At 44.7% G+C, this 25,456-nt stretch overlaps 1 protein-coding gene across 1 annotated transcript in view; it reads right to left on the bottom strand.

Moving 5' to 3' along the window:
• Positions 1–4,372: 4,372 nt before the first annotated feature.
• LOC141548528 (gamma-aminobutyric acid receptor subunit gamma-4-like) overlaps positions 4,373–25,456 on the bottom strand; it is a 62,396-nt gene continuing 41,312 nt past the window's right edge. Inside the window, exons 4-9 of the mRNA XM_074277477.1 lie at positions 18,688–18,908; positions 18,055–18,137; positions 15,928–16,065; positions 11,948–12,100; positions 7,601–7,806; positions 4,373–6,432 (exon numbers count right to left, since the gene is read on the bottom strand). Coding sequence (XP_074133578.1) covers positions 5,659–6,432; positions 7,601–7,806; positions 11,948–12,100; positions 15,928–16,065; positions 18,055–18,137; positions 18,688–18,908 — 1,575 coding nt within the window. The 3' untranslated portion in view covers positions 4,373–5,658. The remainder of the gene's footprint in view (positions 6,433–7,600; positions 7,807–11,947; positions 12,101–15,927; positions 16,066–18,054; positions 18,138–18,687; positions 18,909–25,456) is intronic.

Raw genomic sequence — 25,456 nt, 5'->3', positions numbered from 1 at the left:
TCTTCCTGTCATTATAACTTTGAAAAAGTTGCATCATTTCTCAAGATCTCACTGCCTTCATCTGCAAACCAATGGCAGATAACTGACTTCTAAGGTCACTTCCAGCTCTAAACTTATGATGTTATGGGACTGGTTGGTTTTGCTCATTTTTTCCTGCCATGGAAAAAAATGGATAATTCCTGCCATGAATTATCATAATATTGGGACATTAATGAATGTGCTGATGGGAGGAGCCTCATTTTTCTTAGTAAACCTCATGGCCCAAGGGGTTGATTCAACCTTGTTGAGTTGACTGGAATGTTCACTAGACTAGGCTGACCAATACCCACTTCGGGTACATAATGGGCAATGATGGCTAGGGAGAAAACTATCATTCAACAAGTCTTAAAACCTTTCTCTCAAGCCTCCTAATGACAGAGAATAGAGGAGGATTCCCCTTGCAGCTGGGCTCTTGAGAGAAGAATCTAGTGTTCATCTTTTCCTGCCGCACCCTGCCCCGTATGTGAAGGCAGCCAAACTGGACCTTATGAAATGTAAAGGTCACCTCCATGGACTGCTGCATCCTGGGCTCCCTGGAGAACTTGAGCATATTTACTAAGAGGAGTTTTTCTGTATTTGGTCTTCACAGGACTAAGGGCATCTCAGTCAGGAGAGACCTCAGGGACAAGCTAGTCCAAAGGCAATATTCAGCCACATTCTGGGCAAATGGTCAGTCTACTCTATCTCAAGGCAGGCAGCCAAAGCTGCTTAAAGGCAGCTGGGATTGGTAGGAAGTCTTTTCCACCATCAGACCTAAATCTGCCTCTTTGCAACTCCCAGTCATTGTGCCCATTCTGCCCGCTGGGGCTAAGCAGGATAAGGCTAATCCTTCTTCTTCTCAGAATTAAAGATGGTTCCTCCTAAACCCCTCCTTTTCCAGATGAAACATCCCTAGTTTATTCCACCAGAAATTGTATTTAATGAAGTAATAATGATGGGGAGGAGGATGATGATGACAGGTAGCATTCATGCAGCACTTTAAGATGTACATTGACAGCTGGGTGATCCAGTGGAGACAGCACTAGTCCTGGGGTTGGGAGAACCTGAGTTCAAATCCCACTTCAGTCACTTGACACTTACTAGCTGTGTGACCCTGGACATGTCACTTAAGCCCAATTGTAAACCCAAAAAAGGTTTACAAAGTGCTTTACAAATATTAACTCATTTTGTCATAGGACATGGGTGTTACTCCATTTTTATAGTTGAAGAACCTGAGGCAGAGGTCCAGTGGCTTGTCCAGGGTCATGCAATTAGTGTGTCAGTTTGAGATTGGATTTGAATTCACTTTTTCCTAACTCCAAGTCCTGTCTTTAGCCACTGTATTGCCTAGTCATCTTGGCCACACTCTTCTAGATTGAACTCTAAGTTGTCAAAATCCCTTTTAAAACATGGAGCCCAGAAGGGTGAATAATACTCTAAAGCCCAGTTGGACTATCACTTCTCTTCTCTGGCAAGTCCACGTGAACTCTTTGTGGCCTCTCTGTCACACTGTCGACTTCAATCGGGATTACAATCCACTGAGGTATTTTTGATACAGACTGTCTCCTAGCTGTATTTCCCCTGTCTCGGTTGTCATGTGGAAGAACGTTTGAATCTGTCAATAGAACTTCAAGAAACCCTGAGTGTGATGGACAAATTGTTGACCTCTGAGTCAAGAAGACCCAAATTCCAACAGTAACTGTGTGAGCATGGGCAACTCAGAGGATCCTTGGTTAAGAGCTGAAAGGGACCTTAGAAGCTACTGAGTCCAAATCATTTTTTTTACAGGTGAGGATACTGAGGCACAGAAAGTTTAAGTGATTTTCCCAAAGTTGCCCAGCTAACAAGTGTTTGTGACTGGGATTCACACTCAGGGCTACGTGACTCTTATGTCCATCGGTCTACCTACTGTGCTTCCTGGTTGCCTCTAGTCATTTAGTCACAAGTCTAACAATGTCCACAATTAGATTCCTTTGATAAGGATGAAATCACAGCTCCTTTGCACATGAGATTTTCTATTTGCCTTATGTAATATCATCTGCAAATATGTCCCTCTCTTACGTTGCATGGGTGATTTAGAGTTGGAATGAATCTAGTTCACCCAACTCATTTTGCAGAGGAGGAAACTAAGGCATAGAGAGAGGAAGGAATTCTCCTTCCTTTCTCTTATTTAGCTCTTTGACCACTTCATAAACCATCAGCAGATTCATTGCTCATCAGCACTGCTGATCCCAAAACCGATCGGTTTGATTCCTCAGAAGCAGTTCTGGCCCCATGAAAAGCTTGTGGGGAAGGAGGTGAAATCAACAAAACTAGGTCTGGGAATTTGCTGAGCATCAAATGCACCTGCCTCTTCCTGGTTCTTATTAAAATGGATATCAAGGGTTGCCTGAATTGCCTACCTGTCCAGGATTTATTGGCCTTTGGGAGTTTCTCTAGGATTCCCAAGTATTTATCTGTCGAGTCCGAGACACACTGCAATCTCATCTGTATTGCTGGAGAGCGTTCCCACTCCAGAAGTTTCCTACTGTTATTAAAATGGGCCTGTGCCAGGGGCCGTCATAACTTCCCGGGACCCACACATGTCAGTTGGGGCTAGGAATATGCCTGGCCCTTAACCCCCAGGGGGGCATACACTTGGCAGCATAAATACCCCTAGGTCATGCTGAGTGCCATCAAGGCCCCTTTTCATGTGATCCTTTGCCTTGAGGCTGTGTTTCAGCCAATCTTCTCCCCATTCTAGCCTTCCATCTTTCCAAGGGATAGACCCATTGGTCCAAAGAGAAATTCTTATCTATGACAAAGATCCTCTCCTGGGTTCAGATCTGAATGCAGTGGGGGACCCATGAGAAAAGATTTTTGACTATTTAGAGACTATTCACTTCTATCTATTTTGCTGGATCCTTTAGCCAGGAGTCTGCTCCCTTGTGTTAGAATACCAGAAACTTTTGGACCCGGGACCGAGAAGGTCTTGCCGATAAAGTCATAGATCCCTACGTGGTGACTGCTCGTTTCCTGACTTTAAACGGGGAAGCGTCAGATGCGTGAATTTCTGATTGTATGTCTTTGGACTTTGTATAAGAAATTGTTCTCTGTGAACATATTATTTTTAACATTTTAACCACTGGGGAATGAAATCTTGCTAGAGCGTCTGAACGCATCTCTGAAACAGAGGACACTGAATGTAACTTTCTTGGTGAGTTGGAATCTTCATTGTGAATGTTGCCCTGGGTGATGTCATCAGAGCACAGTGAGGTATGAGGAACCATTTTCTTCTCTGCAATACGTTCCGAGAGCATTGGATTCGGTGAGATCCTGTGGGGGCTTTTTATAGTTTGCCTGTTTCCTTTCTATGAGACTGACCTTTTCCATCCATTTTCAGTGATAGCCTTCTTCCCCTTCTAACACAACCTTTTTCTCCTGCTACAAAGGGCTTACTGGACAACAAAGCTCTTTATTTAGAACCGTGTGCAAACGAAAAATAATTTGGTTCTGAGGGAGAAGCTGAAGGAATCTATCTCCCCCTCCAGTGTATATATTTTCCAACTTCTCTCCTAGCACCTAAGAGACCTTTTTCATTTATTTCTCGGTTCTTGGCAAAGTTCTAGCTAGATGAGTCTGGCAGATGTGTGGCCTCTGGATAAGTGAGGTGGCACTCTAGAGCATCAGACTTGGGCCCAATGGTTTTCCACGTGGAATTCCCGACAACACCATCTGTATTATGTTCCTAAGTGGCTCTGTTCTTTGGCAGGGAGTAGAGTGGATTGAGCCAAGCTCGGCAAAGTTTAGAACATTCCAGATGCCTTGTTTGATTCTTTTATGTAGTTGCTTCTCCCTGTTCATGCCCCCTCCCACCCTATCTCCTTCTATGGCTTCCCTTTTCTAGACTTTGGGGTGCTGATGCTGACTCTGTGGGGATGTTGTCTGAACCCCAGAGACCTCACACCGAAAATTCCCACTAGGGCAGAGGAGGGGAGTGATGGGAAAACAGGGGAGCCTCTAGGATGCTGGGGAATTGCTGAGAGAGAGGGAGAAAACCATGGCATGTGAGGAGGATGGGAGTTCAGGGGATGTTCGTGGCTTCTCCCATTAGAGACGCTCCACTCTCGGATGACTTCAGGCCCACGGGAACGTACCTTCCAAAGATGGGGAGAGGGCCCGGCTGTAGGATTGGGCCGGGAATGAGCCAGGCCACTTTCCTCAGATTTCGAACACCAGCATGGTCCCTGTGTCGCAGAAGCCAATACACGATGGACACCTTTGGTGCGGTCTTCGATAACACATTTAATATTTTGCCCTGACATTTAGTTGTAAGAAAGCAGACTGGTTTCTTTGCCCACCCCCCACCCCCCACCCCATGACAACAACATAAATACACCAATACATTTCTTTCACAGCTCAAAGCAGTAGGGATCATCCAAGGTCACTGCTGGGGGGGCCCAGAACCAGAGGAGGCTATTTGGGTGTATCTGTTGGATACACAGCTTCGATCAGGACCCTTGAGAAACGCTAGGGGGTCTGGCGTGTCACTCTGTCTTGGCAGAGGCACTATACAAGGGTTGGACTCGGGTTGTGCCTTGGTCAGTATTGAAATGGCCATCTCATTGTGCTACTCAGGCAGGTCGGTGCTTACTTCATGGCCCCAAACCAGGAGCTGAAGTGACTGCTGACTGGACTGAACTCTCCAGATACCTGGCCCTTCAGCTGAAGGTCCTTCAGTGGGATGCAGGCAGTGCCAAGAGCAAAGCGCCCAGTGGCCTGCCTCAATGCCGAGTCAATGACCCTGCACCTTCTTGTCTTTTGACCTCAGAAGTAAAGTGGTGTGCTCACCGTAAAACAGCTGCAAGTGCAGCTTCTCCTGGCTTCTTGTTTCTGAATGCTCAGGAGGCCCTTCTCTGGGCTCCTCTCTGCTTCTGATTACTCGTGTCCTCAAGATGCTAGACTGTCTGAGCAGGAAGGGACTTTGGGGCTCACTCAGGGACATCATGGGGCAGTGGGGGCAGTGGGGACAGTGGGGCAGTGGGAGGTAGAGGACCAAGGTCTGAATCTCTGCTACTTACTTACTACTTGGGTAACTTTGGGCAGACCGTTCTCCTCTTTGGGACCTCGTTTTCTCCTCTGTAGAATGAGGGGATTGGACAAGATGGCCTTTGAGGTTTCTTCTGTCTCTCTCAAAATCTGTGGTCTAGCGCCCTAGACCAAGACCTTCATTTGACAGATCCCAAACATCAAAGGCGATCTGATCTCAATCCCTAATTTCACAGAAGAGAGAAGTGAGGCAATTCCTTGTCCAAGGTCATCCAGGTAGTAAGTGGAAGAATTAGAATTCAGATACAAGTTTTTATTCCAAATCAGATGAGACACTTAGGACTTATCAACCCATGTTCTATCAACCGAGATCAAGAAATGACAAGAGAGGGGAAAGGGCCCAAGGAGCCTTCTCAGGAGGTGTCTGGGTCACCCCAGAGGACAAGGAGGCAGTCGAGATCGAGCAAAAGCAAGATCTAGGAAGGGTTAGCTGGGGAATAGCAAAAAAGATACAAGACGACAACATTTCCAGCTGCTTCTTTCCCCCTTAGCCACGATTGGGAGGCCCCTCCGGATCGTCATCGGCAGCCTCTCCATATGGAAACAGGGCATTTAGAGATACAGATAGGCGATCCAGTACACGATGTTGAATAGCAGGAATGCAGTGGGGAAGAAGACACGAGAGTAAGTATCCAGGCGGGAAATGTGGATGCGAACGCGGCCTTCCCTCCAGGTACCTCTCTGGCAATCTTCAATGCAGCAGAAGAACTGCTGGCACTCCTTGCCTGGGCAGCAGGTGTTCTCCTCTTGTTCTTCCTCTTCCTCATCGTCATCATCCTCTTCTTCCTCTCCTCGATCCGGGACCCAGGGCATGCTGCTGGTGATGGTGATAGCAGTGAAGGCGGGCATGCCGGTGACACTAGCACCAGTACTGGCACCAAAAGTGGGGCTAGGACTAGCACCGAAAGTGGCGCCAGGACTAGCACCAAAGGCGGTGCCAGGACTAGCACCAAAAGTGGCACCAGCACCAAAGGCAGCCCCAGGACCAGCACTGAAAGCGGCGGCGGGACCGGAGCCGAAGGTGGTAGCGGGACCGGAGCCGAAGGTGGTGGTGGGACCGGTACCGAAGGCAGCTCCGGGGCCGGCACCAAAGGCGGCGGCGGGACCGGTGCTGAAGGCGGCTCCGGGACTGGCGCCAAAAGCAGCTCCAGGACCAGTACCGAAAGCAGCACCAGCACCAAGACTGGGACCAGCACTGGCACAAAGAGTAGGGCCAGAGGTGGCACCGAGATTGGTACCAAGAGTGGCACTAAGACTGGTGCCGGCAAGGGGGCTGGCCCTGGGGCTGGACCGGGCACTGGCAATGGCCAGGGTGCTGGCAGGACGCTGAAACCAAGCAGATGACAAAGGAATCAGTTAGCATTTCCCAAGACCAGAGGCTCTTGGTTCTAGATTTCCTATCCATCAAATGGGGGTGGATGGGGAGGAGACCTCTAAGCAAAGACGGGGTGAAAAAAGGGTTAAACAAGGCACCCCTTCTCCTGCTGCATTCTCGGGGGTCGCCATTGGCTAGATCTTCGGGTCAGCAGCAAAAGACCAGTTCTTTTATTCTGTTCTTGGGCCAGGGTAATGGACACACAAACCTAGAATTCCCATTCTCTCTAGGGCCCAGTACAGGCCAGCTCCCATTAACAGGAACTCTAAGGAGTCAGTCCCACTCTGACAGGGATGTGTTTGGAATTGCTTGGAATTAAGATATCATTACCTAGGGCTCGGAACGGTTTGTGTTCCATGGGGCTATTCAATGGGCTGGGATTTGTTGGAGCTGGAGTTCCTGGGAGCTAGAAAAACTTATTTTTACTAAACTTTAGGCACATTATTTAACACTAGCTATTCGGTTTGCTCAGTATTCGAAAAAGATAAGCAGGGCCAGAAAGGGCTTTCCTGTAAGGTGTAAAAGCCAGTCAAGGTTCTTCAGGGTGCTGAGATCAACATTTGAGAAGGAGAGAAAAACCCCTGGAATTTGGAGCCAGAAACTTGATAAAGCACTTCCTCCTTCTTCCAGAATGGCAGAATTGAGAGGGACATCGGTAGCCCAATTGTTCGATTCAAAAGGGAATTGCCATAAGAAGATAACATTCGAAGCGGCCTTCCCAGATCTGCTTCCAAGCCTCCCAGTGAGGGGGGGGCCTTTACCTCACAAAGCATGGAACCCCATCTCTGTTGGGGCAGCACTCTACTCCCCTCTCCAGACTACAGCTTTAATTCCAGAGGCAATGAATTCAGGCACTCATCTGCCTCCCTCTAGTATGCCCAACCAGGAGACGGGACTGCCGCCACACTCATCTTTCCCCTGCTTTCAGGCCGGGGGCATCATCCAGGGGGATAGCCATGGGGCGGGTGGGGATATTGGGGGAACTCCGTTAGACTGGACCAAACCCCTGAGACAGGCGGGGAACACCTGACCCTCTCGCCTGACCTCCCCCCATCCTTTTGTGACCCCGCCAACAATGCTCTGTCCACCCATACGCTTCCATCCCATCACCCAACTTACAGGTCTGGATCTTCGGGTATTGCCGCCCGCCAGCAGCCTCCTGTTCCCCACCAAATAGTTGAGGGTGGCGTACTCGATCAGGGCGGCAAAGACGAAGATGAAGCACACAGATACAAAGAGGTCCATGGCAGTGACGTAGGAGACACGAGGGAGGTGCTTGCGAGAAATGGTGCTCAGGGTGGTCATGGTGAGCACAGTGGTGATCCCTGAAAGGCCAGGAGGAATAATGTCAGCGGCAGTTCATGGGACAGGGCGTGCCCCCAAGCGGGGCATGCAGAGCAAATGGAAAGCAAGCTCTTAGGTGGGGAAGAAGCCTGGTCTGGCCTGCCCCAACCCCATCCAGTGCCAAGCTGGGGGTGGGGAAGTCCATGAGGAAGGTGACTACACTACAGCCCACCTAGCACTTTCGTGTCACCAGAGCTCGGGGATGACTGTGTCCAAAGGGAGAGGGGGAGACTAGTGCGGTGGAGAGTCTGAAGGTGTGGCTTTGAATCCTGGCTCTGCTGCTGACTTCCCCAGTCTGGCCCCAAGGACTCTGAACCTCAGTTTCCTCCTCCTTAAAATAAGTTTATTGACTCAGAAGACCTTAGAGAACACTCAGTTTAGCCAGTTGGTTTTATAGGTGGGCACCTGTGACACCTTACCTCCAGGGGCTCACCAGATCAGAAGTGACACATGGTATCACAGACTGTCCCAGATACCACAGCCTCTGAAAGCCAATCCCCTTTCCACTTAACCTTCAAAAAGGGATCGGTCTTCAGAGGTTGGGGCATCCTAGACACTCGCACCTCAGAAGCTGTATAGCACCCACTGCTCCTGCTTGTGGGTGAGAATCCCTCTGCCCCCCCCCATTACCCAACCTTGCTACTTGGGCCTTCCCTGGTTCCAGCTGGACTCCGCCTCCTCGGAAAGCCCCTCTTCTGCTTTCTGGAGCCAAATAGAACCCGCTTATTTGGAGACCCAGGGCACTGGGTTGTACAGAGACACTTCAACCTTGGGCCAGAGGAGACCAGCTTGGAATTGTGGGGAAGATGTTTCGTCCCTCTGGCCCCTTCGTTCCTCGAAAGTAAAGTGAATGGGGATGGACCTCGTGACTTCTGTACCCACCCTAACTTACAGTTCCACCATCCTTGACTTGGTCAGACTAAAATGAGCACTGCGAGACGCAGGAGTGGAGTGCCAGCGCTGGGGCAACTGGTAGAGAGGCTGCAAACTAGGCCTAAAATGGCCTGGGCCAGCTAGACACAAAGGGCGGCTGCTGCATGACTGTGTGGAAGATGGAAGCTGTCAGAAAGGGCACAGGATAGTGAGGGAGAGCCGGTGGGAAAAGAGAATGTTGCTCTTGGCACTAGATGAATGCTGCTGGCTGCAGCTCTGCTGTGCACCTTCAGGCAAGATGCAAGGCCTCTCTGAGTGTCACTGTATTCATATTTAAATGAATACACCTAACAGGACTTCTGCAAAGATCCAACAGGATAGCATAGTAAAGTGTTTTATGAGCCTTATGGGGCTGCAGAAATCACCTTTATTATAATAGTAATAGAATAATTACAGATTATATTAATCATTATAGATATGGTATATTCATGACATCAGTTTAATAATTCTAGATTACATATCATGTTGATTAGTACATTAATTATTATTATAGGTATGGTATATTAATTATTCTATTCTTTTAATATAATAGTTACAGGTGAGCTAAACAAGGTGTGCAAATATGAAATGATCTGCCTAAGCTCTCATGGCCGTCAGCAGTAGCCTCAGGATTCCAGCTAGGACCCCAGATTCCGCGGGCGGTATTCTTTGTCCTGCACATCTCAGCAGTCTCCTGAGTCTTTTCCTCCTGCATTTTTCAGAGATGGAGAAACTCTGTCTGCAGTCATCAGTGAAGGGTTCAGAAGCTGCTGGAGTGGGGAGAATTGGGTTCTCCCGACCCCTGGCCTCTCTCCTTTTGACCCACTGCCCTGTCCATTCCCCTCCTGGCTTCCCCATTTCTTCCATCTCCTTGCTTTGAGCCCATGGATATAGTTTCACCTTCTGGCCTTAGGTCTCATCTTCCAGCTCTCCAGCCTGCCCTGACCCCAGTCCCAGCTCATGTGGATAGCCCTCTTTTGATCCTTAGAACTTCCCAGCTGATTGACTGGAGTGGGAAGAGCCGCGTGGCCTCGGCAGGAGTTTGGAGGCCTTGATCCTTACTGGGAGCAGGGGATGGGTGGAAATGTCAATGCCCCCCAAAGAGTACATGGGCTCAGAGCCTTCCCATCCTCAAATGTCCTACAGGGCTGTGGATTTTCGAGGGATCCCTTTGGAGAAGATCCTATTGTGCCTTGTTTCCAATCTCTGCCCTCCTACCCAGTGCCCCTCCACTCAATCCCTTGGGCCTCTGTCCAAATTCCTGCTATCAAATGGCACCTGTAGGAGAATTATCCTGTCACCCTTATCCACCAGCCCCAGGCTTGCAGGTGATCACCATGGCAATGGGGAGAGGGAGGAGACAGTAGGCTTCAAGAAAATGGGGAGCAGCCAATTAGCCAAGTGTGATGATTGCAGGCAATTTCCATTGCCATTGGAGACGGGACAATAAGCAGCAGCAGCAAAAGGGTATACAGCTGATATTGCTGCATCGATCAAGAGGAAAGGCCTGGCATTGGGGTGGGAGAAAGGATCCAGGTGATGGCCGGAGATCCTGGACCATACAGATATTGCAGACCACATGCATTCTTCCAAACCATTCCAGAATCTGCCAGGTCTAGTGACTCATCCCAGAAAAAAAAGTTTGAGTGGGGAGGAGGAATGAGCATCCTATCACTTAGTTACAAGTCTAGGCTCGTGTGTGTGTGTGTGTGTGTGTGTGTGTGTGTGTGTGTGTGTGTGTGTGTGTGTGTGTGAGAGAGAGAGAGAGAGAGAATGAGGCTGAGTTCTATACATCTGTGCCATTTGCATGGGCTTGGAAGAATTATGAAACATTAGAATATAAGCTCTCTGAGAACTGGGATTGGTTTATTCTTTGTATTTGTAATCCCACAGCCTAGCAGTGCCTAGTACACAGTAGGCGCTTAATAACTGCTTGTTCATTGATGCTATCTGAAGGTAGCACTTTTTCCATTTTTTCTTCCTATGACAGTCCCATCGTCTAAGCACTTTACCACTCATTCTCACCTGAGGGCTCTGGCCCATGAGCTTCTTCCCTTTGTTTCATGTTCTGCAGAAATTACCAGGGGTTCAGAATTGGACCATTCAGATGTTCCCCACCTAGAAGGGCTCTCTTGTCACTGTTTCTCAAACCTTTGTACCACTCTTCAGGGATCAGCATTAGGACCCATCCTGCACATGTTCTCTAGTAGGTTATACAGGCAAAAGGTCATGGACCGTCTCTTCCCATGGACCCACAATTGAAAGACTGACTCATTTTTAAGAACATAATCACTCTGACGGTCCATAATCAAACATTTTAATTAACCGAGGTCTATTCCAGGGAATTAGCTTCAGGGATTGATGCCTTGTACTTTCATCCTCCCTAACACTCACTCTCTCATATTTACCTCTTGCTCAGTACCCAATCCACACTCAGTTCTCTTTCTCTCTTGTAACTCTCTTGTATTTTATTTCACTCACCCCAATAAATCCTTCATCCTCCATGGAACAAAAATACCCAGAAATAAAAGAAATGATTTTAATGAAGAATCTTTATATAATTCTTGCATATGCTAAGATAAACTGTCTAAGGTGAGGGTGAGTTTATATCTAACCGGTCCACATGAGGATTCATCACTATTTTTGACTTCAGCAACACCATGTCATAACCATCTGAACTAATTTAATCATTCAAATAATTTTAAATTATGTAAATGGAGACTTATCATAGAATGAAAAATGGGAATGTAGAAGTACCAAAAAAACTCAGAATTTGCCACAGCAAACAATTATCTAATATCGAAAAACATGATGGATGCCATTTCTTCCTTGCACCACTCCCTCCCCTACCACTTTCCGGGATCTTCAGCCCCGGAAAATACCTTCATGAAAGGCCGTATTCTAACTATTTACAATAATTCAAGTGCAATTCCCATGATTGGATAATGGAATTCTTGAATGTTTTCACTGGAAAGGCCCTTAGAAAGCGTCAAATCCAGCTATTTCATTTTACAAATGGGGAACCTGAGGTTTCCAGTAAGTAAGGGTAAGAGCAATGGCAGAGCTGGGTGTAGAACCCAATTATCCAAACTCCTGAGCCACTTTTCTCACTCCCCAGCAACATCCCAGAACTTGATCCTTTTCCCCAAGAAGAAGCTAGACCAGGGTCATGGCTATGCTGCGCTGGATGCTCAAGGGAATTCAACTTACCCAAAGATGTCCTAGCCGGAGTGGAGTCTCTCTTGATCCAAAAGGAAACCCAGGAGAGCACCACAGTCAAAATGCAAGGGATGTAGGTCTGAATGGCAAAGTAGCCCATCCGCCGGCTTAGGTCAAAAGAAACCGTCATGACCATGTAATCTCCTGGAAGACACAGACTTTGTTAAAGTGCTAAAATATTGGTCTCAATTCTAGTCCTATCCATCTTTGGGAAAAGGGTCATCTTCTAAGTTCCTTTCCTCTTAGTGGCAAGTTGTTAGATGAATCCAAATCTTCTAGCATAGTATTCAGACTCATAGTATGGTAAAAGGGAAAAGGAATTCAAGACGACCAATACCATTATCATCACCACCACCAATACCATTATTATCATCATCATCATCATAATCCACCATCATTTTCTTCTTTTGGGGGGATCCAAAAGGGGAGACGCATTAACCAATGTCACCCTGCCAGATGTTTTGTCTGGGTCACGCATCTAGGTCTCCTAACTGCTAGTCCTTAGTTCTTTCCATAACCTCCCTCCAACCCCGGCTTCGCCTCCTTCAAGTCTCAGCCCTCCTTTGCATTTCAGGCTTTTATGCTAGAAGGACTTGGATCTTTCTCTAGAAGGACTAGGCTCTCATTCTTGTTCTATTGCTTGTCCTCAAGCTATCCCAGCTATCACATTGTTCACTGTTTGGTTCTAGTTGCTTTGTCCTCTGCAATAAACTGATAATTTTGACAACTTCTCTTCTTTCTCCTTCATTCTTCCTTTTCCCTTCTTCCTTCTTTGTTCTTTTGCTTCTGATTTTTCTGCTTCTGCTGCTAATTCTTCTTCTTTGCTAAGAAAAAACTGAAAGATGGAAATCCCTCTTTGGGGTCTGGGGAAGGAAGCCAACTCAGTATATCTACTCTGTGCTTGCAGGGTGACCAAAAAAAGCCAAGTAGCTAGGAATAAGTCATAAATAATGCAGATAGCAGGAAGCTTCACCAGTCCGGCTTCTTGGAAATTGATGTGTAGCATATTAAGCTTTCCTGCCAGACCAGTATTCTGATAGAAAGCTTGGGAACCATAGCTCATTAGCTGCAGTTTGGAATAAGAAACCGGAATTAAGACCTTAGTGGATAATGAGCATAGATTTGGTTTCTGCTGATGGTAGATTTCCTTATATCTTTGTCTTCCTTGGTTAATGTTTTCCCTCAGAATAGTACAGTGTAAGGAACATTGGATTTGGAGTTAAAATGGGTTCAAATCCCTATTCTGCCATTCTATAATCTTGGATAAGTCATTTTCCTCATCTGGGGCCCCCCATGCTTCTAAACGCCCAGGTTCACAACCTTAATGTCAATCTTGACTCCTCACACTCACTCACCCTAATTCAAATTTTCATTAGAGCCTCCTATTTTGTCTCTCTGCCTCATCTTTCTTGATCCCACTTAAATCCACCCTTACTCTTTCTAATATGCAGGTCTGATCATGTCACTTCCCAACTTAATAAAATGCAGTGGCTTACTATCTATCACTTCTAGTATCAAGTACAACCTCCTCTGTTTGCCATTTAAAGTTCTTAACAATTTTGCCCTGTCCTATCTTTCCAGAATTATTATAATCTAGTTCTTTCCACATGCTCCATAGTCTTGCCATGGTGGCCTTTTTACTGCTCCTCATATGTGACATTCCAACTCCCATCACCATGTACTGTCGCCTGTGTACTTTGCACTGGATTTTCTTGAACCATCCATGTGCCCCTGAATCCCCCTAACAAACTCCTAATAGAATCAGATGTGGAATTAGGGATTGTGGATCAATCCATTGAGATTCCAGGGTCTATTGATGGTCTTGGCTTCAAGTCCTATAATAAGGTATTCACCCACCTGGAGTACAGACCTAGGAACTCCAAACTCTCCTTTCCTCCATTGTATTAAAGAAAAGGAAAATGAGTTTACTTTTGGGTTATAGAGGATTAAATTCTACCCACTTAAGGTCAATGGAGGATTCATCAGAGAATTGGGGGTGTTCAGTAGGCTGGTATTTGTGACACTGGTCAAAACCCACTTCACAGATCCTCTGCTAGTGGTCCCAGCTCATCCTAGCTCTAAAAAAAAGTTCAGTGCTCAGCTTTTCCTAAGATAGAAGCCTTCCCAAAGAGCTGACTGGGCCACTTCTCTGACTGGAGTGCACATTCACACAACTGTACCTGTCAATCGATCTGTCGTGGAGTCGACTGGGAGGCGTGAAATTTAAAATCAGAGAAAAATATTCTCAAGCTGGGTCTTGCTGAAACCTTTGACTTTGGTGAAATAAGTAGTAGAGTTGAGAGGTTAGGTTTTCCAGCTGAAAAGGACTGTGTGGGGCATCTAAATGAATTAGCAATCTCACTATTTGACTTGATTTTCAAATGATTCACAGCCAACCTTTTTCTTTACTACTGGACTGAGTCGGGAGGCCAGCCTCCTAATTCAAACTCAGCCACTTGGGCAAAACTTTTCCAACAATCAGTTCTCTAACCCTTATAATAGCTCCTCTTATTTCTTCCCTGGGCTGCTAAGAGGTTCAGAAGAGATATTTCATATGCACTAACAGTGAGATAAAGAGGAGGCTGTTATTATTTTCATCCTTGGTAGAATGAAAACTTGTTGATGGGATAGGAATGTGTGTTTTTTACTTATGCTCAAGTCATTTTGCATTCAATTCAATTCTACAAATATTTGTCATATGCCTGCTACATACAAAGCATTATGCCGGTCCTGGGGGTACAAAAATATAAAGAAAATAATGCCTGCCCTCGGGGAGTTTCTTTTTTATTGGAGGGCCACCTCTTGTTCATAATTGAATTCATCCATAAGAAAGTTAATTCCAAGAGATCAGGAGGAATTGTCTCACGTAAGACATGAGCACTTGAGTCCATGAGCTAAAAGGAAGCTAGGAATTATACCAGGTGCAACTGAAGGAGTGCATTCGAGGTTTGGGGAACCACTTGTGCAAACACACAGAGGCAAGAAATAGAATGTTGCATACAGGGAAAGAGGTAGCTGGCTAGTTAGCCTAGAATGGAAAGTAAATAAATGGGAGTAATTTGAAATAAAAGTGGAAAGCCTGAGTTAAGAGTCAAATTGTAGAGGACATTAAATCTCAAGATATGAGAGGTTTTGATTTTTTGCTAGAGGCAATAGGGAGCCATTAAAGACTCTTGAGAAAGGGCATATCACAGTTAGATCTATATTTTTGGAAGATCAATTTGGCAGCTGTATGCAGGATGTATTGATGAGTGGAAAGATGGGAGATAGGGAGACCAATTAGGAGACTATTTCAATTGTGAAATTGAGGGGTGATAACTGACTCAACTAGAGCCTTGTGAATATAAAAAAGAGACAGATATACAAACTGATGTGAAGGTAGGATTAATAAGACATGGCAACTGATTGTATATGGGGATGGGGGAGAGGAAGCATCAGGCATGACTCCAAGGTTGCATACCTGAGTGATTGGAAAGATGGTGGAGTCCTTAATAGAAACAGGGAATTTTCAGAGGTAGGAGTTTTCAGGAGAAGACAATGAATTTGACTTTCAATGCTAAGTTTAAGACGCCTATAGGGTGTGCCTATTCTGGGTAGAGATGTCCAGCAGGCAATTAATTGGCGATGTAGGATGGAAGGTCAGGAGGGGAATTCGGGCTGGATATCTAACATAGACTTGGGAGTCATTTGTGTAGAAATACTGACAGTAGATGGTCTTCCCCATCCTTGGTCTCCTCTTTCAAGGTCCCATGCTGCCCTTCTCCTCCTCCCCCACCCTCATTTTACCAAAGTACTCGGATATTTTTCTTGGCCTTTTTTCTGAGGGCTTTCAGTTCACCTGGGGGGGACAGTAGAGGGGATGGTTCCCCTCCAGCTCCCCAGCTTTAGCCTCTCTTGCCCTCTTTTAGCCCCGGTAAGCTCTTGTTTCTCCCCCACTGTCAGCTGTACTTGGATCTACAAGATGGCCTTACCAGCACCAGTATGAAGGACTTCAGATGTGTTCCGCAGTCCAGTAAAGTCAAACTGGTAGAGCCTCCAGGAGCGCTGGTCAGATACTTCAATGGAATAGCGTCTCCAACGGTAAACAATCTCTTCGGCTGGATAACCATCTGGAACACGGGAGAACCCAGAGAGAGAGGCTGAAGGCCACAGCCCTGAGGGGCTTGCTTGAATGAAGCCTGCTTGGTTGTCTGGCCCTCTCTAGTCTAGTGACCCTCTATTTTCCACAATTCCCCGAGACTTTCTTCCATTGTCTGGGAATACATCGTGGTGCTGGCTCCTGCTTCTAGAGCATTTTAGAGTACATTCAAGGAATCCAGGCCTCAGTTTACAGAGAAGGAAACCAAGGCCTACATGGTTAAGGGACTGCTGCTTATTCGTCCTCTAACCTCGAGGTTGTTGGAATTGGACTTCAAGTCCTCTACCTCCACATTATGGCCCTTTTCATGATTCTGCAACATTTGGGGCTTAAAATTAAAGGACTTCTCTCCTCCAACATGCAAGTTGGGCTTTTGTTTGTTTTTGCCATTTCTTTTTTTATAATAATAGCTTTTTATTTTCCAAATCCATGAAAGATAGTTTTCAACATTCCCCCTTGCAAAACCTCCTGTTCCACAATTTTCTTCCTTCTTCCCACCTTCCCTAAACAGCAAGCAATCCAAGACAGGTTAAACGTGTGCAACTCTCCTAAACATGTTTCCCCCATTTATCATGCTGCGCAAGAAAAATCAGATCAAAAGGGGGAAAAATGAGAAAGAAAAAAACAAGCCCCAAACAGCAGCAGCAAAAAGCAAAAATACTATGTTGTTGTGAAAGTGGCGTTTTTAAGAATGAAGTCGAAGAACTGAGTAAAATTCAGATTAGCCTTCAAATTCAGTAGGTGGCCCTGGGCTTCTGTCTGCCACGCTCTCATCCCTCTGCTGGATCCTCCCAGGGCTAAAGAGTTCTCTCAATCACTCTCATTCTCACTCCACTTTTCTTCTGGGTAACTCGGGGCAGTATAAGTATGTGTGGGAGGGGTCACTACCTACAGCTTCAGGATAACCCTCCCTTCGTTCCTCCCATAATCACTAGCTGTACCATTCCCTTGGCACTAAGCATACATTGCTCCTTGATGCCTCTTGTCCTATGTGAGAGTGGCTAATGTGGAGGCCAAGGACCCAGATTTGAATCTTGACACTGTCACCATCTGGGTGACCTTGGGCAAGAATGAACTTTGCTGGACATTTGTTTCCTCCTCTATAAAATGGGAAAGTTGGACTAGATGCCCTCTAAGGTCTGTCTGATATTCTCTCTTCTTTCTCTCTCTCTCTCTCTCTCTCTCTCTCTCTCTCTCTCTCTCTCTCTCTCTCTCTCTCTCTCTCTCTCTCTCTCTCTCTCTCCTTCCTTTCCTTTCTTTCTTTGTCTGTCTGTCTCTCTCTCTTTCCTTTTGTTTATTCGATTTTTCCTCTGTACTAATTTTGTCTTCTCAGCTCAGTGTTCACTCCCCAAGGGCACGTAGCATATCTTTCTCAATCTGAGGGCCCCCACAGTGGTGAGCACAGGCTAACAACAAAGTAGGTACCAGCAATATCTGTTGCCTGTCTCTAGTCGTGCAGTTCTCTCTGTCGTCTCTGAAGTTTGAGTTCGATCAGCCTGCCATCACCCCTAAAGTGATGGGTATCAAATACACAGAGAAATCGATTTCTGGATGTGAAACAGACCTCATTAGAAAATCCCTGAAGGCATGAAAATGCCCTGTCACTGTCATCACTGACTCTGCGGCCAAGTGAGCTCAGGGACGCTCCTCCGCCGCCACTTCGGTCCCTTGATTTCTGGAGGTGCCAGCCCCCAGTAGCCCAGGCAGACACGATCACTTTGGGGGGATTGCTGGATTCCCACCAAAGACTGCTTCAATTTATGTGATAAAATGACAAAGGAGTTGGGAAGAAGGGTCTGAACGCTGTGCTCTGCATAGGGGGAGGAGGCCAGTGCTGACAGAATGACTCAACAGGAATTCTAGCTTATGGGAAAGCTCTCACGTCCAGGGACCAGGAATCGGTAAGAGGGAAGGGGAGGATGACAAAAAGGATCTGGAAATCTCCACAGCAGCTACTTACAGCTAGAGAAGATGAGAGGGCAGGAATGAGTGTCCATTGGGAAGTTCTGGAGCTGGAGGAGACATTCAGCCTCTATGGTCAGCCTGGAAAGCAGGGAAGAAGAGAGGGAAAAAAAGACAGAGAGAAGCTTAAGAATTCATCCTTCCAGCTAGCCAGCTTCACAGACTCATGGGTTTTAACCAGAAGGGATCCCAGAAATCATCCAGTGCCCCTTATCATTCACACGATGGCTTAGAGCCCTGACTGGGTTAGAAAGGGTACTGGCTTAGGAGGCAGAGGAACAGGATCCAGATCCAGGTTCACCTGCTTACAGCCTGTGGAAAGTCACCTGGATGAGCTTAGGCAAGTGATTTCTCTTGTCTAGGTGTCCATTTCCCCCTTGATAACGTGAGAGGATTGAACTAGATGGTTTCTCAAATTCCTTCCGACTCCATACTTCTGGGGCCCTCCTTGACCATCACTGGAGCCAGAGTCCTCACTCTGGGCATAGGCCGGCCAGCTCCTTGGCCCCACTCCCTGTAGGAAAGAACTCCGAGACCTAGTCTCCCTGCACATTGACATAAAGGGGCCCTCCAGGACAGGCGGGCAAACTTTGAACTGTTTTCTGTTGGCAAGAACCTGTACTTCCCGTACCTAAGGGTGTAGAGAACCTTCCCGTCATTCCAGATGCGCAGCAGCTGATTGGGAGTGGTGATCCAGTGCGAGTCGGCCCTCTTGGAGTTCCGGAAAAAGGTGTCGGGGATCCAGATGCGGCTTACCATGTTGCTGTTTAGAGTTAGGCCTTTTAAGGTGCTGTTGAAGCGGAGGCGGCGGTCATACCAGCTCTGGGCAAAGAAGATGTCAATGGTGTATTCCTAGCACAGAGGAAGGAAAGGTTCATTAAATTTCCCTGCCTGACAGAGTGGCCAGGACAGAGAGAGCAGACCAGGACAGCCAGCCCAGAGCCTAGGCACCCAAGAGGCAGTGTTTCAGTAGAAAGAGTAGGGTCACCTGTGTGACCCTAAGAAAGGACATTCTGTTCTCTCTGAATCTGTTTCCTCAGGGAGAGTGGGGTGACCTTAGAAACTTTACCTACAATGTGCTAATCCTAATCCATCATTTGCTTACTTTTGTGACTTGAGACAAGACACTTCATCTCTCTGTGCCTCAGTTTCTTCTTCTGTAACATGAAGGAGTTGCCTTCAGACTGCACAGAGTGAGGGCAGATCATAGTAGCATGGATTTAGAGATGGAAGAGATGGCTGAAGTCTACAAGTTCAATCCCTCATTTTACAGGTAAGGAAACTGAGTCACAGAGAAGTGAAGTGACTTGACCCCGGCATAGTTAATGTCTGAGGTGGGATTTGAACCCGGGCTTTCCTGATGCCAGTACTAGGAAGCCTGGGTTCTATCCCTCAGTCCAAGATGGAGTAGAGCAGAAAGCCCCAGAGTCAGTCCACCCTTGGCACCAAGGGCCTAGTCAGGGAGCGCAAGGCCTGGCCAGGGAATGATACATAGCCCTCCATCTCCTGGTTGAGCCTTCAGCCTTGGAGGACCTCACTTTGAAGAGGTTCTTAACTCATCAGAAATCTCCTTTACAACCTCTCGGAGAAGCGATCACCTAGCCTTTCCTTGATGACGTCCAGTGAAAGGAGATCCACTAGCTCCATTTTGGAGCAGCTCTCAGAGTGAAATACATCTCCCTCCCCTTACATGAAGCCTAAATCTGCCTCTGGGCAGCATTCACCTGCTGCTCTTCATTCTACCCTCTAAGACCATGCTCAAACCCTCATCCACGTGATTGCCCTGCATTCACCTGAGCGCAGCTCCCCTCCCTTCCCCAAGCCTTTGTGTTTCTGCTGAACGTTTCCAGTTCTTTTAATTGATCCTCACAACGAGTTCTGTTTCAGACATGCTCCATATGATGTGCTTGGAGGACATCCAGGTTGAGACGTCCAATAGGCACTTGACAATGTGGGAGTGGAGGTCAGGAGGGAAGGCGGAGCTGGATAAGTAGATGGTGGAAAAATCGGTATAGAAATGATAATTGAAGCCAAAAGAGATCCCTGATTGAGACAGTCAAGAGGGAAGAGATGAGGACATAGCCCTCTTCCCAAATGCTGGAGCCCCATGCCATCACTAGCTTCTGGGCTCCCCTCATGTAGCCCGAGTGTGCGTGAGCTTTCCTAGTGGCCATGTCATATCACTGGCTCAGCTTCCCTTTTCTTAAGGCTTTACCCTTCTACCTCACTGCATCAGTGAAGACCCTGGAAGCTAAAAAGAGCATTGAGTGCCCATCCTTCCTCTGCTCCTTACTCTCTCTATGGTCCCTGGGTCAGTGATTAAACTTCTGAGCCTCACTTTCTTCCCCTGCAAAACTTTTGGTCCTTTTCAGCTTGAAATTCAGTGATCTTGTTTCTTTTTCATTTGGCTGTGGGTATACCGAATAGGGAGAAGTAGCAGACAGAGGCGAAGACTCAGAGCAACACAGACAGAGAGAAACTCACTTTCTCTCTTAGTCTCTGTCTGTATCTCCTTTATATGTGTGAACTTTAGATACCAGAGGTGGCTGGCCTAGGAGTAAAGTGGGGTATGGGTAGGCCACTTTTCAAGTAGTCAGCAGCAAGACTGGAGGAGAGAGAGGTCATGGGAAGGAGCAGAGCAAGGTGAGAAAGAAGGAGGCGTGAAACGCCAGTGGGATGAAGTGGCGTTTCCCAGTTAGTGAGTGGACTCAAGGCTGCATTTCCTGTCTCCCTGCCATACAGAATGCATCTTGTCTTGCATATGTATGAAATGCTAATTGAGTCTGGTGACCAATTTCATCTCCAGCATTTCTGACACACTCAACATACAAATCATGAAGTGGAGAATAATATTCAATATATAATATTCTCTCTCTTCCTCCTTCCCTTCCCCCCACTATCCTCCTCTTTCCCTCTTCCCTGCTTCATTTATTAAATTTAAGAGTTTTAAAATCTCATAAGCAATAGAGGCAAGGGTGGACATCCCTATTATTTAATGGGAATGCTTTTCACTTCAGATTTCTCCATTGTACAAGATATTAGGTTGTGGTCTCAAATCTATTCTTCATCATAGTAAGGAACCTCATACTATTCCAATATTTAAACATAAATGAATGCTGAATTTTATAAGAAAAATCTGCACCTGATGTCATGAACTCTGCTTTTTTTCACTTGTTTATTGCATAAACAAGGAAGGAGAAAGAAGCTAGTATGTGACAAAAACCTAGGGAAGGATAGTCTGAGTCTCAGACAAACCCACCTTTGGGAAGAGGGGAATCTTTCAGACACACTATGGCTAACCAAAGATTTCAGTGATCTGCATTATTCTCACATTAGAACCATTTTTTAAATTTTTGTTTATTTTATTAAAAAACAATAAGAAAAAAGAAAAACAGAAAAGGAATGCAAAACAAAACAAAACATCATCATATGCCCAGCAGGACATCAGGGAGGACTCAAAATCTATAAGAATAAATCACCAGTTCAAGAAAGGATCTAGTAGTAGAAGAAATTATACTCGTGAGTGTCAATAAATTTTTTCTAAGAAAAATATTGATGTTGGCCACCCTTGGAGCAGTGGAAATACTGCTACATTTGGAGTCGAGAGACCTGGACCCAAATCCGATCTCTACCTGTGTGACCTTGCACAAGTGTCTTCATATTTCTGGGTCTCATTTTTATGCAACTGAATGCAGGTTCCTTTAGTAGAATGTGAAGATCCTGAGCAGCTTGGAATAGAACACTGTACTTGGAGTCCAGAAACTGGAGTTCAAACCTTACCCCAAAACAAAGCTCACATATCTAGAGAATGACTGTGTGACAGTCCATTTGATATCTGTTTTTTCCACTGAAAAAATAGAGGAATGGCCTCAAAGATCCTTTGTTCTAAATCTTTAATTCGTTTCATTTCATTTCTATATCTCTAGAACCTAAAATGATGCTTGGTACACAGTAGATGGTTAATAGATGGTGGTGGGAATCCTGGGAAGATGCTCAAAAGAGGTAATCTACAGTAAGGGGTCTCCCTTCAGCAACCCAATTAACAGAAAGTCCTCCGATGCAACAAGATCAGTAATTACCAGGAAAAGAAAATTGAAAGACCGTGACATGTGTTAGAAGTAGGCAGATGGAAGAAGTGAGAGAGAAAAGGGAAGAAGAGACTTAATCCAAGGGCTTCTTGGAATTACCCTCATTTGTAGCAGTGCACTTGAGGACCTTTCTCCCATCCCTCTATAACATGCCCCCTGGGTTCAGTATATGATCTCAACAACTTAAGCAAGAGCAACAACAATAATGTGAGGCGGAAACAATTTTGAAAGATCTCAGAACTCTGACCAAAGCTGTGACCTATCAGGACTTCCAAAAACCAATGATGGAATGTAATTTCTACCTCCTGGCTAACTTTTGGTTTTAAATACCGGTAAATATTTAAATTTGGTCAGGTTAAAAAGATGTCTTCCAATGCTTATGCTTTTTAGTGTTTTTCACCTACATTGGTTTTAGATTGTGTCAATGGCTTTCCCCTGTATCTTTTAACATAATTAGATTTTTGTTATTTTATGTTGTATATATGGATAATTATGCTAATTTTTTCCTACTATTGAACCACTCTTGCATCATTGGTACAGATACCATTTGGTCATAGTGAATTATTCTCTGAATTTTGTCATCAGTGAGCCAGGTGTTGGCTTTTCTTCTGCTTTGCCTCTTCCTGGTTTGGATATCAGGACCATATTTTTTTCATAAAATAAGTTTGGCAGATGATCTTCTCTGTATATTTTAAATAATAATAGTGATAGCATAAGTAATAACTGAACTTGAAATGCTTGTTAGCATTTACTTGTAAAGCTATTTGACTCAGTTTTTGACATAATTATGGAAACACAGAAAAAAAGGTAAGAAAAAATTAAAGTCAGAAAAGTCCGAAAAGAATAAACAAAATTGTTTCTAATCGCTGAAGACATAGTGACATAGGTAGAAAACCTTGGAGAATCAGAAAAGAAACTGAGATAATAAATAGCTGTAATAAAGCAGCAGGATACCAAATAAATCCATAGAAATTATCAGTATTTCTATTCAGTAATAAGAAAGACCAGGAAGAAACAATCATACAAGAAATTACATTCAGAATAATGACAACATCCATAAAATATATGGGGTTTAGACTACTAAGATACAAACATAATTTATACAAGCATAACCATAACATTCTGCTTACGGAAATAAAGGATGACAAATAATTAAATAAATAGTCAATTCTCATGACTAGGCCATGTCAATATAATAAAAATTGTCATACTTCCTAAATTAATTTAGAGATTTAGTGCCAAACCAATTGAATTGCTAAGTAGACAGTTTACAGAACTATACAAAGCCATCACAAAATTTACTTGGATGAGCCAAAGGCTCAGAATATCAAGGAAAATAATGGGAAAGTAAAAATATAACAGACCTAGCATTACTAGATCTCAAAGTATAACAAAGAATAATAACCATCAAAACTCTGGTTTGGATGTAAAAAAAACCCCAGAAAAGTTGATCAGTAGAATGGATTAGATAAACAAGAAACAGAGGTGACCAAAAGCAATAGCCTATTGTTTGATAAACCTAAGAACACTGAGGAAGGAATTCCTTTTTGACAAGAATACTGGGCAAAACTGAAAAAACAAATTGTCTCATTTTGGTTATCAACAAGCTTGTTAATAACCGGGATATAAATGATCACATAATAAAAAACAAAAACAAACAAACCAAAAAACAACAACAACAACAACAGATGTAGAGCCAGTACCTTTCACTGCTAGAATCAGGGAAAGAAATCTTAAACAAGAGGTTTATGACAACATAAAGACAAAACAACCAGTTTCAATTATATGAAAAATCTAAAGAGCTTTTGCATGAATAAAATCAATGAAGATAAGGGGGTAAAAATGAATAAAAGTTTTTTTTTTGTGCCAAACGTTACCCAAAAAAGTCCGATATCTAAGATATAGAGAAAATGGGCCCAAATATATATTACCAAGAATAGTTCCATCAATACATAAATGGACAAAGAATATAAATAGCTTTCAGAAGAAGAAATGCAAACTATAACTGACCTTTTGAAAACATGTCCTGAATCACAAATAGTAAGAGTGATAGACATTTAAACAATTCTGATGTTTCTCTTCACATCATGTAAATTGGCAAAGATCATCCCCCCCAAACAGAACTAGTCAATATTGAAAGGGCTAAGGAAAGACACTGATGGAAAAGCTGTGAATTTGTCCAATGATTCTGATTAATTTGTAAATATGCACAAGTGCCCACACAACCTCACTGTTGGGCCTTTACCCCAAGAAAGTCTATGCCAAACAAAGGCCCAATATATGACATGATATCCTAGCAGTGTTCTTCATAACCACAACCACCACCAACAAAAACAAACTAGACACAAAACAGGTGTTCATCATTTCAGACATGGTTAAAGAGAATATTATACCATACTGGATATCATAGGATGTTTTGCAGAAAGAAATGACAAATTGAATGAATTCACAAAAATATGGGAAGATCTAAATTACTTGAGAAAGAATGGAAATAAGCTAAACCAATAGATTATGAGCTCCTTGGGAGCAAGGACTATCTCCTTTCTTTGTATTCCAGGGCTTTAACCTGGTCTATAGCTTAGACTGGCCCAAAGCAGGCACTTATTTATTAATTTAATTATTAATTCATGCTCTGTGACTGACTGGCCTCATCAATATAAATGAAAATAAGACCAAAGTAAACTAAGGACCTGAATATCCCATGATGACTTTAGCTAACAGATAACAGAACACCTACCTCCTCATGGCAGGTTGGCAGGGGTATAAAAATATATACATTTCCAATGTGGCCACTGAACTCATCGTATTTGCTAAGCTTTTGTTCTAAGATGAATCAGTGTAATTGGGGAAGTGTGGGGATTTATTTTTGCTTGTTTTTATAGAAATGACTGATATAATAACAAAAGACATCAATATACTTTAAAATAAAAAAGTAGTGGGCCGAAAAGAGACAAAATTATTACAAATGCTAAAGTTTTTTCAAATTCCTCCTAGGCCTTTGCATTCTGTTCAGAGCTTCAGAGCTCATGAATTGCCCAGTAGCATTGCCAGAATTATGCCACACTCATGACCAAATTCTAGTTTCAGATGTTCACAGGTTGTCTCATCAATTCTTACAACTCACCATTTTATTCAAACCCTTGTTCAAAGTGATTCTTCTTTTCCCCCCTTGATTGTGTTTTGTCTGGAAAGGGAACCCCCAAGTTGGGAGCTAAGTCTAACAAGTGTCAGATGGGTGGGGTCCGAGTCCTATTTTTGATTTTGCTTTTGCATATGACGTGGTCTTCTGCCTAGAGTGCTCTGAGGTCTGAG

This window comes from Sminthopsis crassicaudata, chromosome X (assembly GCF_048593235.1).
Source record: "Sminthopsis crassicaudata isolate SCR6 chromosome X, ASM4859323v1, whole genome shotgun sequence".
NCBI lineage: Eukaryota > Metazoa > Chordata > Mammalia > Dasyuromorphia > Dasyuridae > Sminthopsis > Sminthopsis crassicaudata.
This window is presented reverse-complemented; position numbering and strand designations above follow the sequence as displayed.